The 16,311-nt window shown below is 38.5% G+C and overlaps 1 protein-coding gene across 1 annotated transcript; it reads right to left on the reverse strand.

Moving 5' to 3' along the window:
* Positions 1-289: 289 nt before the first annotated feature.
* Positions 290-14,193, reverse strand: LOC128028705 (protein FAM124B-like). Its single transcript, XM_052616004.1, has 4 exons — positions 13,825-14,193; positions 12,484-12,515; positions 11,587-12,371; positions 290-3,683 (listed from the first exon to the last, which is right to left on the reverse strand). Exons 1-4 carry the CDS (start codon positions 13,902-13,904, stop codon positions 3,126-3,128), a joined length of 1,455 nt encoding a protein of 484 aa, XP_052471964.1. The 5' UTR covers positions 13,905-14,193; the 3' UTR covers positions 290-3,125.
* Positions 14,194-16,311: the final 2,118 nt, after the last annotated feature.

The following is a 16,311-nucleotide window of genomic DNA, read 5'->3' on the forward strand; positions in this document are numbered from 1 at the left end:
AAATATAATAAAAATAAAATAATAAATGTATTTACAGTAAATTTAAACTTCTATAACTTTTTTTATGCTTTCATTTTTTTAAATGATTTCACTTCTGCAATAATCTGCAGATTGTCCTCTTTAAAAAGAGACCAACCTTTGGTCTGTATTCAAAAGCGTTTATGAATTATAACAATTTAAGTGTGAATAGTGTACTTTCACGTGTATGTTAAGAAATGGGGGTGACAGTTAAAAGGTTAAAAATCCCAGGATGTCTTTCGGAAAGAGTAGAGGTGTGACCTCGGCATCCTGGCTAAATTCGCCCATTAGCCTCCGACCATCATGGCCTCCTAACAATCCCCATATCTGCTGATTGGCTTCATCACTCTGTCTCCTCTCCACCAGTAAGCTGGTGTTTGGTGGGCGTTCTGGCGCAATATGGCTGCCGTCGCATCATCCAGGTGGATGCTGCACACTGGTGGTGGATGAGGAGATACCCCCTGTCTATGTAAAGCGCTTTGAGTGTCTAGAAAAGCGCTATATAAATGTAAAGAATTATTATTATTATTATTCAACAGTCTTGAAGGAGTTCCCCGAGAGATGCTTAGCTCTTGTTGGCCCTTTTGCCTTCTGTCTGCGGTCCAGCTCACCCCTAAACCATCTGGATTGGGTTCAGGTCCGGTGACTGTGGAGGCCAGCTCATCTGGAGCAGCACCCCATCACTCTCCTTCTTGGTCAAATAGCCCTCGATGCCTTCAGTGTGACAACACAATTTTCATAGTCATGAAAATAAAGGAAACTCTTTGAATGAGAAAGTGTGTCCAAACTTTTGGTCTGTACTGTGTATATATAATTTTTTTATTACCATAAAATCACATTATGGTGTGATTATTGTTCATGTTCATAATGACTTGGAAGATTGTGTATCTTAAATTCACAACCATACCTGGTGCCCCCCCCCCCAATCCTACGCCCCTGATTGTGGGTGATTAAAGAATGTGAAAAATAAACATGATGCATGCTACACAATAAATTACACAAAATAAATGAAGGCTGCCTAACAAAGATCATCCTATCTGAGGGAAATATTAAAGAAAATCTGAGTTTGTAATGTTTAGTGCTAATGATTTCACAAATAGCATCATTGTGTCGGCCCAGAGTACTGCACCCGTGGAAAGATGATCTGGCCCACATGCAGCGTGGAATAATGGCACTTGGGCGGACCGCTTCTGTTTGCCAGATTTGAGCCACAAGCAGGCCATAGCAATGCCACATGTCAGCCAAGAGTAAAGAAATTAACCAGAACTGGACCTTATCTGAGCAACAAAACCTGTGTATATATTAAATATGAAGTAATTTCAGCCTTAAAAAGCCTGTTAACAAGCAGAATCACTGAAGGAAAGAAGAGAACAGAAAAAGAGAAGAGCAGAAACACAAGAACTACAACTGACTTCAGCCACAACCTTAGATTAAATCAATTGAAGATAAAAGAAGACATTAAATATCTGGAGATCTCAACACAAACCGCATTACCAGCTCCACGTATTACTAAACAGACTGACTTTATTTCTGTTAGACATCTACAAAAGCTTTTATTGAGAATAAACAGAGGTTTAACTCTAATGTGTGTCACCATAACAGTGATTAGTGTTAACTGTTGTAGCTCTGTGCGCGTGTATAAACTCAGTCACTTGTTGATAATTACTCCATTAAAAATTGGTTTAATGCTTGATTTGGTTAATAATCACCTGAAATACAAAGCTTGACACAATAATTAAATGATTCATTTGAACAACTTGTAAAAATAAATTGGACTGAAACATTTCAAACTGCATTATCGTACACACTTCAATTATCAATGAGTAAATCTCAACAATGGTGACAATAAACATATTCAGTAAAAAAAAAAAAAAAAAAGATAATCTGTGACCGTCACAAAAATGCTAGTAAAAGTACAACAAAAATTGCAAAACAAAAGCAAATAGTGAGAATGAAATACCAAGACAGTTCAGGTGTATAATTTATTCATGCAGCATGCTGGGAGCCATGGATGAGTTTTGATTGGTGCTCCCAAAATGCACTACAACATGGAGCTGTATGTTGATCGTCACCATTGTTGAGATTCAAATGCTGATTCTTGAAGTCTGTTTAATAAATAAAACTCAATTTTTATTTCAGAATAAGTTGCAAAAGTGTTTCAGATCAATCTCAAGGCTGTCAATTATACAAGTAATTTTATGCTGAAAAAGTTTTTACTGAGCCATAGACACCACCTATTTTTTTCTAGATCTTTTCTTTCATTTCAAGTGTTTAAAGTCAAGCGTCAAGAGCTCAACTTAAGCAAACACTGATCTCGATAATGGTAACTTGATAACAACACTAAAACATCACAATCTAAAGTCAATCTTGTTAGTATGCTGTTTGTGGAGTTGTTTAATCATCTTCTGCTGAGATCTGGAGAGATTTATTGATTTATATCATATGTTGATTTCATCTAAGGTTGGGGCTGAAGTCAGTAGTAGTTCTTGCATATCTGCTCATATTTTTTCTGTTCTTGTTTCTCTGTTTCAGTGATTCAGTTAGTTAACTGCAATTGTCCTTCAATAATGCTCAATAATCACTCAATTACTAAACTAATTATCTCATTAACTTTAACACTGCTTATGTTACTTTAAAACTCTATGAGTATGGATTATATAAACACTGGGAGTGTTAATTTAACACTGGGGGTTTTACTGTGTAGTTAACCCAGATCCCTTCCCCCCAGGATGATCTGTTCTTAAATTTGTTAGGTAATCTCTGTTTAACGTTATGATGATCATGTAACTTGCATTGAAAAATCTGTACTAATATGCAAAATAGAAGCATTTTCATTCTCTTTTGAATGCCACTATAAATCCTATAGAAAAAATCAAATTCAAATAAAAATTATATTTATGTCATTTGTTAAGATTATGTAATCAACGATGCGAGTGGATGATCATATGTCAAAGTAAAAAAAAATTGCTATTTATTTTCGGGTAATGCATGAATTTATACAATGTGAATGCACTCAATGTACACAATGTACAATGTGAAGTGGCTTTGGCAAATGCATTCATGTAAATGTTTGCTGCTTTTCCAAAGAAATGAGTAAATAGTAACATTCAGATGAAGAACTCATCTACTTGTGCATGTTGATGTTGACTGTGGCATTGTGAAGCTTGTGTCTCTGCTATGACACTCGTTGTGCTTTCATCAAGGGCCCACCGAGGCTCATCCAGGACGTGTTTCAGGTCTCTAGACAGAGTCAGCAGAGCAGACACTCCTAAAGCAGCCTGCGGCTTCACAGCACAACCCGTGTCCACATTCATCTCTGGCTCTTCCTCTTCCAGCTGGAGGTGGGATAGGGAGGTTTCTGAGGTTATCATGGGCTCGTACCAGTTCATCGACAGGCCTGCGGGGCTGCTGCGCTGGGACGAGTAACAGGAGCTTCCTGGAGGAGAGCTTCGGGTGCTGTCTGACCCGGCACACTCCCTGCCACATGTGCCTGACCTCATACTATGGGCACAGCGGTCCTCAAAGTGCTCCTTCAGATGGGACTTCCTCCTGCAGGGAGAGGTGGAAGGAGGTCTGCCAGCTACACAGCTCCTCAGGAGCATCCTCGGACAGCTCAGAGGAAACGCAGACCTCAGGAAGCCTTGGGCTTGTGCTGGAGCTGTAACCTGTGGAGAAAACCACACTTTATCAGTTCAACAGTCATTAAAGACCCAGAAATGGAAATTTTATGTTAATTTAATCACCCGCAGGCCATCAAAGAGGTAGGGGACTTTTTCTTCAGAAGAATGAAAAAGAAAAGATTTTGAAAAGATTAAAAAAAAAATCATTACTAAATTGTCTTAAACAGTTTGCATCTCAAGTAGCACAGATCAACAAGTAACTCTATCAAAACTCACTTTCAGTTGCCTCAAAGTGAAAGTGAAAAAGTGAAAGTCATGACATTTGCCAAGTACGGTAACTCATACTCAGAATTGGTGCTCTGCATTTAACCCATCCAAGTGCACATACACAGCAGTGAGACATGAACACACCATGAACACACACCCGGAGCAGTGGGCAGCTATATACAAACCCGATTCCAAAAAGGTTGGGACACTGTACAAATTGTGAGTAAAAAATGATTGGAAAAATTTACAAATCTCATAAACTTATATTTTATTCACATTAGAATATAGATAACATATTAAATGTTGAAAGTGAGTCATTTTGAAATGTCTTGCCAAATATTGGCTCATTTTGGATTTCATGAGAGCTACACATTCCAAAAATGTTGGGACGTGTAGCAATAAGAGGCCGGAAAAGTTAAATGTTCATATAAGGAACAGCTGGAGGACCAATTTGCAACTTATTAGGTCAATTGGCAACTTGATTGGGTATAAAAGAGCCTCTCAGAGTGGCAGTGTCTCTCAGAAGTCAAGATGGGCAGAGGATCACCAATTCCCCCAATGCTGCGGCAAAAAATAGTGGAGCAATATCAGAAAGGAGTTTCTCAGAGAAAAATTGCAAAGAGTTTGAAGTTATCATCATCTACAATGTATAATATCATCCAATGATTCAGAGAATCTGGAACAATCTCTGTGTGTAAGGGTCAAGGCTGGAAAACTATACTGGATGCCCGTGATCTTTGGTTCTTAGACAGCACTGCATCACATACAGGAATGATACTGTAATGGAAATCACAACATGGGCTCAGGAATACTTCCAGAAAACATTGTCGGTGAACACAATCAACTGTGCTATTCACCGTTGCCAGCTAAAACTCTATAGGTCAAAAAAGAAGCAATATCTAAACATGATCCAGAAGCGCAGGTGTTTTCTCTGGACCAAGGCTCATTTAAAATGAACTGTGGCAAAGTGGAAAACTGTTCTGTGGTCAAATTAATCAAAATTTGAAGTTCTTTTTGGAAAACTGGGACGCCATGTTACCATGTGATGGTGTGGGGTTTCATGAGTGTGTGTGGCATTGGCAGCTTACACATCTGTAAAGGCACCATCAATGCTGAAAGATATATCCAAGTTCTAGAACAACATATGATCCCATCCAGACGTCGTCTCTTTTTCAGGGAAGACCTTGCATTTTCCAACAATGCCAGACCACATACTGCATCAATTACAACATCATGGCTGCATAGAAGAAGGATCCGGGTACTGAAATGGCCAGCCTGCAGTCCAGATCTTTCACCCATAGAAAACATTTGGTGCATCATAAAGAGGAAGATGTGACAAAGAAGACCTAAGACCGTTGAGCAACTAGAAGCCTGTATTAGACAAGAATGGGACAATATTCCTATTCCTAAACTTGAGCAACTTGTCTCCTCAGTCCCCAGATGTTTGCAGACTGTTATAAAAAGAAGAGGGGATGCCACACAGTGGTAAACATGGCCTTGTCCCAACTTTTTTGAGATGTGTTGATGCCATGAAATTTAAAATCAACACATTTTTCTGTTAAAATGATACATTTTCTCAGTTTAAATATTTGATATGTCATCTATGTTGTATTCTGAATAAAATACTGATATTTGAAACTTCCACACTATTGCATTCTGTTTTTATTCACAATTTGCAAGTTGTCCCAACTTTTTTGGAATCGGGTTTGTATAATTGTGAAGGTCACCCACAAGACCCTATTTGCAGCCTTTGCACATTCGTTCAATCATTTTCAAATTGTTTAGAACAAAAAGATTATTTTAAAAATAAAATGCTGTTGGAGTTGGGGGGGAAGGCCTAAAAATAGTTCAAAGCAAATAAATTTAATTAGCATTGAAATGTGATCATTAATTTTAAAATAAATGCATGTACAAAATCTAAACGGATGTCTATGTTTTCTGTTACTGTAGATCAGTGGTTCCCTTTCAAATGGTCTCTCCCAGTGCATCACTGGAAACTCCTGTTTACTCTGATACTGAAGCCTAATTTGTTCATGTTTTCATAACTGCACAACCAATGGCACTTCCACCCGCCAAAAGGTGTGAAGCCGACTGCTATATAAGTCTGCTCTGAGCCCCATTTCATCAGAATCTTTCTCCTTCAGTGCTGAAGATCATCTCCTCGCTGACTCTGCAAGAAGAAGAAGAAGAAGAAGAAAGAAGCTCAGTCTGCTGCTCGTTGCCGTGAGAAGAAGCCCTGGCAGTGGAAGAAGCCTTCCCCGTGTGGCTATTCGGTGCCTATTAAAGCAAATTTCCAGCGACGTTGTTATAAATGTAGCACTACATGTGTCATTCATAGGGAACCCCTTTAAGATGCAGATGGGCACAGTGAGTGTGTCACCTGTCTGGTGACCTATCTCCCACGCAGAGGTTGTGCTCACCGGGAAAGAATGTATGGGAAGCCAAACACAATGAAAGTAGGATGAAACAGTGCGGTATTAAAGTGCTCACGCAGTGCTGACCAGTCATTGGCATGGCTCAATGGACCAAGTTGCATGACCAACTCGACAGCGCAGTGAGAGTGTGTTTATCAGTGTTTATCAGTGCCACCGAACTGACAGTATGGTGACAGTATGGTGTGAACTAATCTCACTAATCTCACCAGCATTGCACTGATATAACTGTTCAGTGCCACATTGGTGAGATTAGTTTGGTGGTGCTGGTAAACACTTCCTCTCTGTGCTGTCAAGTCAGTCACGCAGCTCGGTCCATTGAGCCGTGCCAATGAATGGTCAGAACTGCATGAACACTTTAATATCTCGCTGTTTCATCCTACTTTCGGTGTGTTTGACTTTCCATAGGAATGTTCTCACTGAAAGATTATGAGTCTCACCCTTCTTCACTCATGGATCTACTTCTTCGATGAAAGCAGTGCTCCCTGGTCTGCTCTTCTGTTTCCTCTCTCCCCTAGGAGGCAGAAACAGCGGGGCTTAAACACCTGGCTCAAGTGAACTCATGCTGGCACAGGTCCTGCATGCCTCACTCTCCCCGCAACTCCTCGATTCGCCTATGTGGGCTTCACACATGAGTATCAGCGCTCCTTGTCAGCTGCGAATGGTTTGATTTGGTTGATGTCTGAGGTTCTGGATGATGAAATGTTCAGTTTCCAGCACAGAGCGATCATTTAGCTTCATAAAATCTCAATATATCATCAGGATCCATGGGTAAAAATATGCAGCCCCTTTCCTACCTGCAGTTCATGAGGAACTCATCAGGACATGGCACACCCCTATAATCAACACATGTTAATCCCTCTACCACTCTCACCACTATTGACATTGCTGAAGAACAAAGTTATAGCAAGCTCCCACTTTGGAAGAGACAGTCATTGCACATCTGTGCCCTCCATCATTTCTGGGATTAAAAGCCCATGCAGCACACCCATCTAAGTTCATTCCTAGCAAACAGGGTGTATTCAGTGCCTCTCAGAATGGCGGTGCTCCAAATATTTCAGGCCAAACTTCTCTGCAACATGGACAAGTCATGCTGGAACACCAATTTTGACTAAAAGATCAGGGATGCTGACAAGTTCGCCTCACTAGATTTGCTGGATTTTCTCAAGGAACTGTTTAGCCCTGCCATGGATGGGTTTGCAGAGCGCTTTACAAAGGTCATCACAGGTAATGCGTCTGTTCTAGCCAAAGTCGCCAGAAGGCCCCATCCTCTCAGCAGGCTGACGAGCTGGCGCTGTGTCAGCCCCAGCCTAAACTTGAGCCTGGGCTACAGTGCCACTGGATGGCAAAACGCTACCCCTTTCCAAAGCGTCAAGGTGCATGCCCCAAAGTGATGTTGAACCCTGAGCCTCAGAGGCAATCTTGATCCAAACTCAGAGAGGACGAGGAGAGGGTCAGTTCTCGATGACGCCAGAACTCCCTCAAAGAAGTCTCATGCTCGCTCTCCATCCCGCCACTTGACACAAAGAGATGGAAGCTCCATTCAAGCTAAGCTCGTCCTTTCCATTCAGAGCGTGCCTGAGCATACTACCACTTTAATAGTGGACCAACATACTCAAAAGAGCATTTCTCCTCTCCTAGTTACCACAAATGTCAATTTCCCACCCCTGAGAGGCGAACTACCTTTCAAAAAACTAAAACCACTCACCCTTAGGCTTCTGTCTTGGAAAAATATCCCAGATGTGTAAATGAAAACTCCATGTTAACATCAGTAAATTATGGTTATGCAGCAAGGATCTTTGTTAGGCCATGTGTTATTTTCAATATAAATGCTGCCACTTGGCAACATTATTAAAAAACAAAGAATTCACTTCCACTGCGATGCCGATAATACTCAGTTATATATTTCAGATAAAATTCATATATGTCATGAACAGCAGCTAAGCTAATGATTTTCCTTGTTTTTTTGGGATGCCCATCTTGAGGTAACTAGAGATTACGCCAGCTCCAGTGTGGATCCAGCCTCGTATGAAGACTTCAGCTGACCCAACGCCTGTGAAGAGATGAAGCTGACCCCTGCAAGGACCTCAGATGATGCCAACTTGAATCAACATGCACAACTCCTAAAATGTATATATTGTAATCATTGTGAACATTCTAGCAATAATTGCTTTAATTAGCTTTTTTGTGCCTAAATGAATTACTTTATAACTGTATGAATTACTTTATAACTGTATGATTCTATTGTCTTGAACTGTTCATTTCTGAAATGGACATTACTAGGATACATATAAAATAAAATTGTAATCTAGCTTGCATTTTCTATAAAGCTGCTTTGAAACAATGTGTATTGTGGAAAGAAGAATACAAAAGAATCTGAACTGAACTGAATTCATCAGCCAATTGTCTGACATTTTCAAAAAGAAAAAAAGCTTATTTTTCATACTACACTGACAGATATTTGTCTTGTTTTGAGCATAAACTCACTACATTTAAGGTAAATTTCCCAGACTTCGTACCTTTATTTTGCATCTCAAATTTATCTTACAAAGCAAAAAAGTGTGAAGAGTGAAATTAACTCTGCTGGGACTACATGTAAGACTACACTCAAGAGTGTGAAAATGTTAAGATAGGAGCGTTAAATTAACACTGAAGCTGAGTTAAAGTTAATGAGATAATTACGTGATTAATCGAGGGATGATTGACCATTATTGACGAGACCTGGGGCCCGTTCTTCGTATGTCGCTTATTACATCCGAGATCAAATGACACATCCAAGATGATATCATCGTGCTAATCATGATCCGGCTAATTGGGTTCTTTGAACACACCTGTTGTGTATGATTAGTATCGCTGGATTGAGTTATCTGAGATAATTGCACGTTCATGTGTTGGCTTAAAAGGGGATATGTATCGATACTCGAAACCATGATCAGCAGCGCAGCGATTGGCTGGTGGCAAGACGGCAATGTAATGACGTCATATAATTTAAAACGACACCTGACGAAAAACTTGACAAATTTCTGGACTTTTATAAGGAAACAGCCAAGCAAACAAAACTACACAAATGATATAATAGATACATGAAACAGATAATAGATACATGTTTTTATTTTATTAGAATTTTTTTCATGATTCCCAATTATTTAGATTCGCAATTTATAAAAGTTGTGCAGTCTTTACATTTTTATTTCAATGTAGAAATGATCTATTCATTTCATTTTATATTTGGACAGATTTGTTACGTGACAGCATTAATGAAAGTTTCTTAAGGGTCAAGATCATGTAATCTGCATCTCCTGCGCTCCATCAAGCCACTCTTATAATAGCAGTCATCACTCAAAATAATGCACGACTCTATTATCTGTATAGCATGTGTGTAAAACTCTAATACAATTATGAATAATAATTTTATGACAAATAAATATTTCAGTGAGTAAAACTGGCTGTGTCTACGGTAGGCTGTTATAGACTACACAGCATTTTTATATTATTTAAAAAAAAAAATTATGATTATTATTTTCAATTATTGTCCCTGGATCAGTACGATACTCTTGTAATAAAGTAGCGGTGGTAGCAGACATATTTTGAGTATCAGTTCTGGTTGAAAAGAAGCGATCTAATCCTGTTTACATGAATTAAGCTGCTCCCGAGCAGGTTTAAGCTTACGGACCTGTTGCTATGACAGCAGCTCTAGGATGAGCTTCGAAGAACCAAACAATCCAAGATCATGCCAAATCGTCAACAATCAAATCCAGCTAACAACTGAATTGTAATAAACAGACAAGAAAAAAATCTAAACATGGGCTTTTAACCAGAATCACCAAACTCAATTAAAGCCTAAACAGATTTGATTGATCTCATTGATTATAACAGCTCCGTGATTGTGCAGTACCTGCTAATTAAAAGGATTTCTTGAAAGTTGTTCTGATCATAAGAAAAGCTTGTTTAGGACACACACATACATCAAAAATGAGTGTAGGAATCTCAACAATGGTGACAAACGGTGACATATTCAGAAAAACAGAACAACTCTAAACATTAGAAAACAAACTACTAAAAGTAACATGAAAAACAAAAATAGAATAGTAAGAATAAAGGAAATTACTGAAACAATTCAGCTAATAATTTATTGACACCGCAATGCATCATGGGAGCCATGAATTAATTTTGATAGGTGGCACCCAGAATGCACTGCAACATGCTTTTTTATTTTCACCATTGTTGAGATTCACAGGTTGATTCTTGATGTTTGCATGTCTAAGTGAAAGGCTCTTTTGAAAGATTTTTGAACAAACAACTTTTAAGAAATTCCTCAGATTGTATTTAAAATGCTGGAAATACTTTGTTGAAGAATCACAGGGCTGCAATAATCAACAATGTAACTTTAACTCAGTAGTTCAGCAATAACGAGTCTTTGCTTGTCCATCAGCTTTATAACTCCGTTATAACAGCCAATTAAAATCTGACTTTAACACTTTAGGGGTCAAGAGCCAAACTAAAGCAAACACTGACCACTATAATGGTGACACCATTAAAATAGTGATTTTCGTCAATAATGGTCAATCATCACTCAATTAATTTTGCTGACTTTGCTGCAGCCTGGAATTGAACTACTGGTTTCGTCTGGTCAGAGGAGAACTAACCCCCAAACTGAGCCTGGTTTCTCCCAAGGTTTTTTTTTCTCCATTCTGTCACCGATGGAGTTTCGGTTCCTTGCCGCTGTCGCCTCTGGCTTGCTTAGTTGGGGTCACTTCATCTACAGCGATATCATTGACTTGATTGGAAATGAATGCACAGACAGTATTTAAACTGAACAGAGATGACATCACTGAATTCAATGATGAACTGCCTTAACTATCATTTTGCATTATTGACACACTGTTTTCCAAATGAGTGTTAATTTAACACTCCTATTTTAACACTTTCACATTCTTGAGTGTGGTCTCACATGTACTCCCAGCAGAGTTAATTTCACTCAGATTTTTTTGCTGTGTAATTTAAGGATGTTCAGATCTTTGTAGTGGCAAAAAAAAATAAAAAATACAGAGGAAGATATAATTTTTTTTTTTTTGCAATTTATGCAAAATGTAATGCCATGAATATAAATTTCCTGTAAGACTCCCTGATCTTTTAAGGCCTTAATTTGTGGAAGACTTTTAAATACAATCTTAAGACCCATATAAACTCTAATATGACTGTACACTAAAAGGGCTTATTGAGACCAAAGCAGATTTCCTGTGACCTACCTGAAAGAGGATCTTGTTGCCATCCAGGTCTTCGGTGTGCCATCGGCTGGCGCTGATGGGCGAACAGGTGTTGGGCAGTAAGGGCACGAGCTGTCCGATCTCCCCCACCCTGAACTGCAGCACCATGGAGTAACACGGCTCTACTCGCACCCCGGGGGAGAGCTGCTTGATGGCCAGCTGTAGGCTGAAGCCTGCTTCTGAGAGCAGTGTGAACCAGCAAAAGCCTGTCTTCTGCTCTTCTGCCCTCCTCTGTAGCACAGTCTCATATAAACGCACAGTGTCTTCAAAGTTATCATAGGTGCTATGCAAAGTCACCCGCACAACCTCTTCTCCGTAGTGCACCGGCCGCACACCCCACACCGGCATCCCTGCACCCAGGCTGTAGAAGTCCTGGCTGGGCAGGAGATAAGGCCTCAGGAGGGTGCTGGACGGGGAGCTCAAGTGAACGCCGGCCTCTCTGGCACCGCAGCTCTCTGTATGGTGATACTGCCAGGGCGGACACTGCAGGAAGTCCAGTACTCTGAGAATTCGCTCCTCGCCGTAAGACTCGTGTAAGAATATGGTGACGGCATGTGAGGGGTGGCCAGCCGAGGGGCACTGGTTAGCTCTGGTGTAGTCATGAAGAGGACAGGCCCGCTCAGACACGTGGAAGAGGCGCAGGCCGGGACGGACCCACTTCAGCAGGCGGTCCAGAGTGTGCTGGAGGAGCAGCGAGGTGCCGGGGTTGGTGAGCAGGTGCATGGTGAGCAGAAGGAGCTCCTGACCCGGGACAGCCGAGAGGTCAGCTGAACAAAGGGCAGAGCAAGCCACAGACAGAGCGGTGAGGAAAAATCAAATCACAGATGGCAAAACAAGCCTAACTGTTGATAATACATTTAATAAAGAAAACGGACTCACTGCTACTGCAGGACATTTTACTGCAGTCAGATCTAAAGAAAAGAAAAAGCACACTTATTATAATGAGTGTAATTCTGGTCAAATTATATCAATCTATAAGCAAATAACAAACACGTTTTTTATAAATAATAGAATGTTTCAAATTAGAGATGAGATGATGTGGTGTTGCTATAGGATCTGTGGTTTAGCTTTTCTTTTAATGTGTATATTAAAAAATATATATTTTGGATGGATGTCTCCAACTTTATTTCTAGGGTGTATGGAATTGTTCATTTTTATTTGATTATTCATTCTAAAATTGCTGTTTCTTTTTATTTTTCATGGAAAATATCACACTGAAAGCTGAGCCAAATTGTCTAAAATTATATATATATATATATATATATATATATATATATATATATATATATATATATATATATATATATATATAATACAAAATAATATATATATACAAAAACATGATGTTCCATTTTGCTGTCTGCATCAAATTAAATTTACTAAAGTGATTTTACATACATAGAAAGCATATTAATTGCAAGTTAAGTGTCTACTTAAACGTTTCAAATAACTTTTGTGAAAATAAAATGTCCAAATATGGGTCAAATCATAATTGTTAATGATTCAACAGTAATATTTATATAAAAATGAAATAAAATACTTATTCTGACCTATATATATATATATATATATATATATATATATATATATATATATATATATGTATATGTATATGTATATATATATATATATATATATATATATATATATATATATATATATTTAAGTGATCATGTTAAATTGGTCAAACCAAGTGATTTGAAGGATGTTGGCAAAAATGATAATTTTTTAAAATGACAATTCATTAGTATTTTGGGGTGAAATTGCACTGTGATCCTTAAATAGAGTGTTTTAATGACATCTAATGATTCTGATGCTAAAAATGCCTGACAATATTTTTTGGTATACAAATCTGTGTTGTTTATATATTAGCATCTGAATGGCCTATCCTATAACAAAAGGGCTGATGTACCACAAAAGTCATGAAACGGTTTTTTCCCCCCTAAAGAACTAAACTAAAATGTTTAACTCATGGTCCTTCAACACTTGGCAGGTTACATACAAATAAATAATAAATAGTTTAGATCTGATTAAGATTATGTACCTCAATCCACATTAAATGGCGCGTTTCTAAAGATCAAACGTTGTTTGAACTGTTAGAATGTATCGTTTGTTGCTTACGTCATAAAGCACTCGGCGCTCTCTGTGCGTTACTGGGTTTCTCCCGCTCAGAGACGCAAACAAAAGTGAGCTGATGTGTATCTTTCTCCGCTAACTCACCCCGCGGTCTCCGCGCCCGAGTCCGGCGTCTCATCCTCCGTCCTGCTGCTGCTCGTGAAGCGAGGCGGCCCTCGGAGCATTATTTGCCTTTACTCGAGGACAAAACCCGCATTAAACATGAGCTTCATAAACCCTGTTTGTGTTCGCAGGAGTCGAGTTCACGCTGACGTCACCTCAGCCTTTATAATTCATGATGATGATCACAGGGACTCTAGCTAAACATCTAAAATATCATTTGAAAAGCTGATTTAGATCGAGTCATCACTGGATCATATCTTCCGAGAGCACAGCTCAAATATGAGGAGTCGGGGGAAGGGCTTTCCTCCCTCTCTGGAGGACAATAAGAACCGAGGGGCCTGAACCCCAGCAGATGGCTGTCATCAGACCTGTGTGGGACACACACTTTGAGCGAGCTTCTCCAGCAGTGTGTGCACTCATGAACAATAGACAGTTTCACTGAGGAACGTGTGTTGAAAACAAAGCACTGTCTTTTCTAACTAAAAGATTTGTGTTTTTGAAAAGGTAAATATTTATATATTTATATCTATAAGTTTAGATATCCTTAGTGACAGTGTCTTTCTTTCTTGTTAGAAATGTGCATCTTTATTTGAAATTTAAACAAATTTCATTCTATAAGTTTATTTGATTGTAGGAACAAAACATTATACTCAGGCCTTTTACAGACAAAAATAATTGTATTGAAACTCATTGCACATTATTTCAAGTTCATTGAAACTCAAGTTGCAATATTTAATCTCTGTGGCATTTAAGAATAAAGTCATGCATTCTTTGTTAATAAGCTTTCATTCTGTCAGCGGGGGTTTAACATTTTTAACCAGGACAGCATCACTATGTTACTGGCATTAAGACTTGAGACTTGTTGAAATAACAACAGCTTAACCTCTTAATTAGGTCACATTTGGAATAACTGAGTCTTGTCCTTCATGAGCTGATGAGAGTACACTGGTAGTTTGTTAAACTTTAAGAGTCTGAGATATTTTGTGGCTTAGTAAAAAAAAACAAAAAACGTTACAATTTATTAATCTTACATGCTGTTCCAAAATACTTATCATTTTTGACCCAAAAAGTTTCTAAAGACATTGTAAAAGTAATCCATAGGAAGCAAGCCATTTAATCCAACTTTTCTTAACAGATAGGATTGGTTTATGTGAACAAACTTAATTTAACCTTTTATTCTCATGTATAAAACATAGATCAATATGGAAGACAGTTTCCACCAGAGAATAAAAAAAAAAAAAATCTTGCAATTCTGCTTTTTTTTTTCTGTTTCCACCATGGAATGGGAAAAATAAATAAATTTAAAAAATAATAATAATTGTGACTTTTTATGAGTTATATATTTTTCATCATAGAACACGTTTTTTGATATTAAATAATAATAATAATTCTGTGACGGAAGCAGGCTTCCACAGATGAATGTTTGACACAAGAGAACAAATATCACTGGTCCTAGTGGAAGCTCAAACATACTTGTGCTTCACTGCAATGTCTCGGGTTACCACGAGAAGAGAAACAAAGACACTGCCCCCTCTAGTGCACACTACAGGGATGACTGATGTCTGAAGCACGTGTACAAACATGGCAATGAACTTGACATTTGCTGGTAAAGGCCTGTGATGAGTGTAAAAGGGCACCTGCAGAACCTCATTGGCTCTTTTGTATCAAGTACACAAGTTTGAGCTGTCATTTACCATATTTAATCTGCTCTATCTATGTACAGAGTTTATACGTGAATAAAAGGAATTACAAAACAGCTGAAATTTGAGTTGATACAGTATTGTTCAAAATAATAGCAGTACAATGTGACTAACCAGAATAATCAAGGTTTTTAGTATATTTTTTATTGCTACGTGGCAAACAAGTTACCAGTAGGTTCAGTAGATTGTCAGAAAACAAACAAGACCCAGCATTCATGATATGCACGCTCTTAAGGCTGTGCAATTGGGCAATTAGTTGAAAGGGGTGTGTTCAAAAAAATAGCAGTGTCTACCTTTGACTGTACAAACTCAAAACTATTTTGTACAAACATTTTTTTTTTTCTGGGATTTAGCAATCCTGTGAATCACTAAACTAATATTTAGTTGTATGACCACAGTTTTTTAAAACTGCTTGACATCTGTGTGGCATGGAGTCAACCAACTTGTGGCACCTCTCAGCTGTTATTCCACTCCATGATTCTTTAACAACATTCCACAATTCATTCACATTTCTTGGTTTTGCTTCAGAAACAGCATTTTTGATATCACCCCACAAGTTCTCAATTGGATTAAGGTCTGGAGATTGGGCTGGCCACTCCATAACATTAATTTTGTTGGTTTGGAACCAAGACTTTGCCCGTTTACTAGTGTGTTTTGGGTCATTGTCTTGTTGAAACAACCATTTCAAGGGCATGTCCTCTTCAGCATAGGGCAACATGACCTCTTCAAGTATTTTAACATATGCAAACTGATCCATGATCCCTGGTAT

This window comes from Carassius gibelio, chromosome A15 (assembly GCF_023724105.1).
Source record: "Carassius gibelio isolate Cgi1373 ecotype wild population from Czech Republic chromosome A15, carGib1.2-hapl.c, whole genome shotgun sequence".
NCBI lineage: Eukaryota > Metazoa > Chordata > Actinopteri > Cypriniformes > Cyprinidae > Carassius > Carassius gibelio.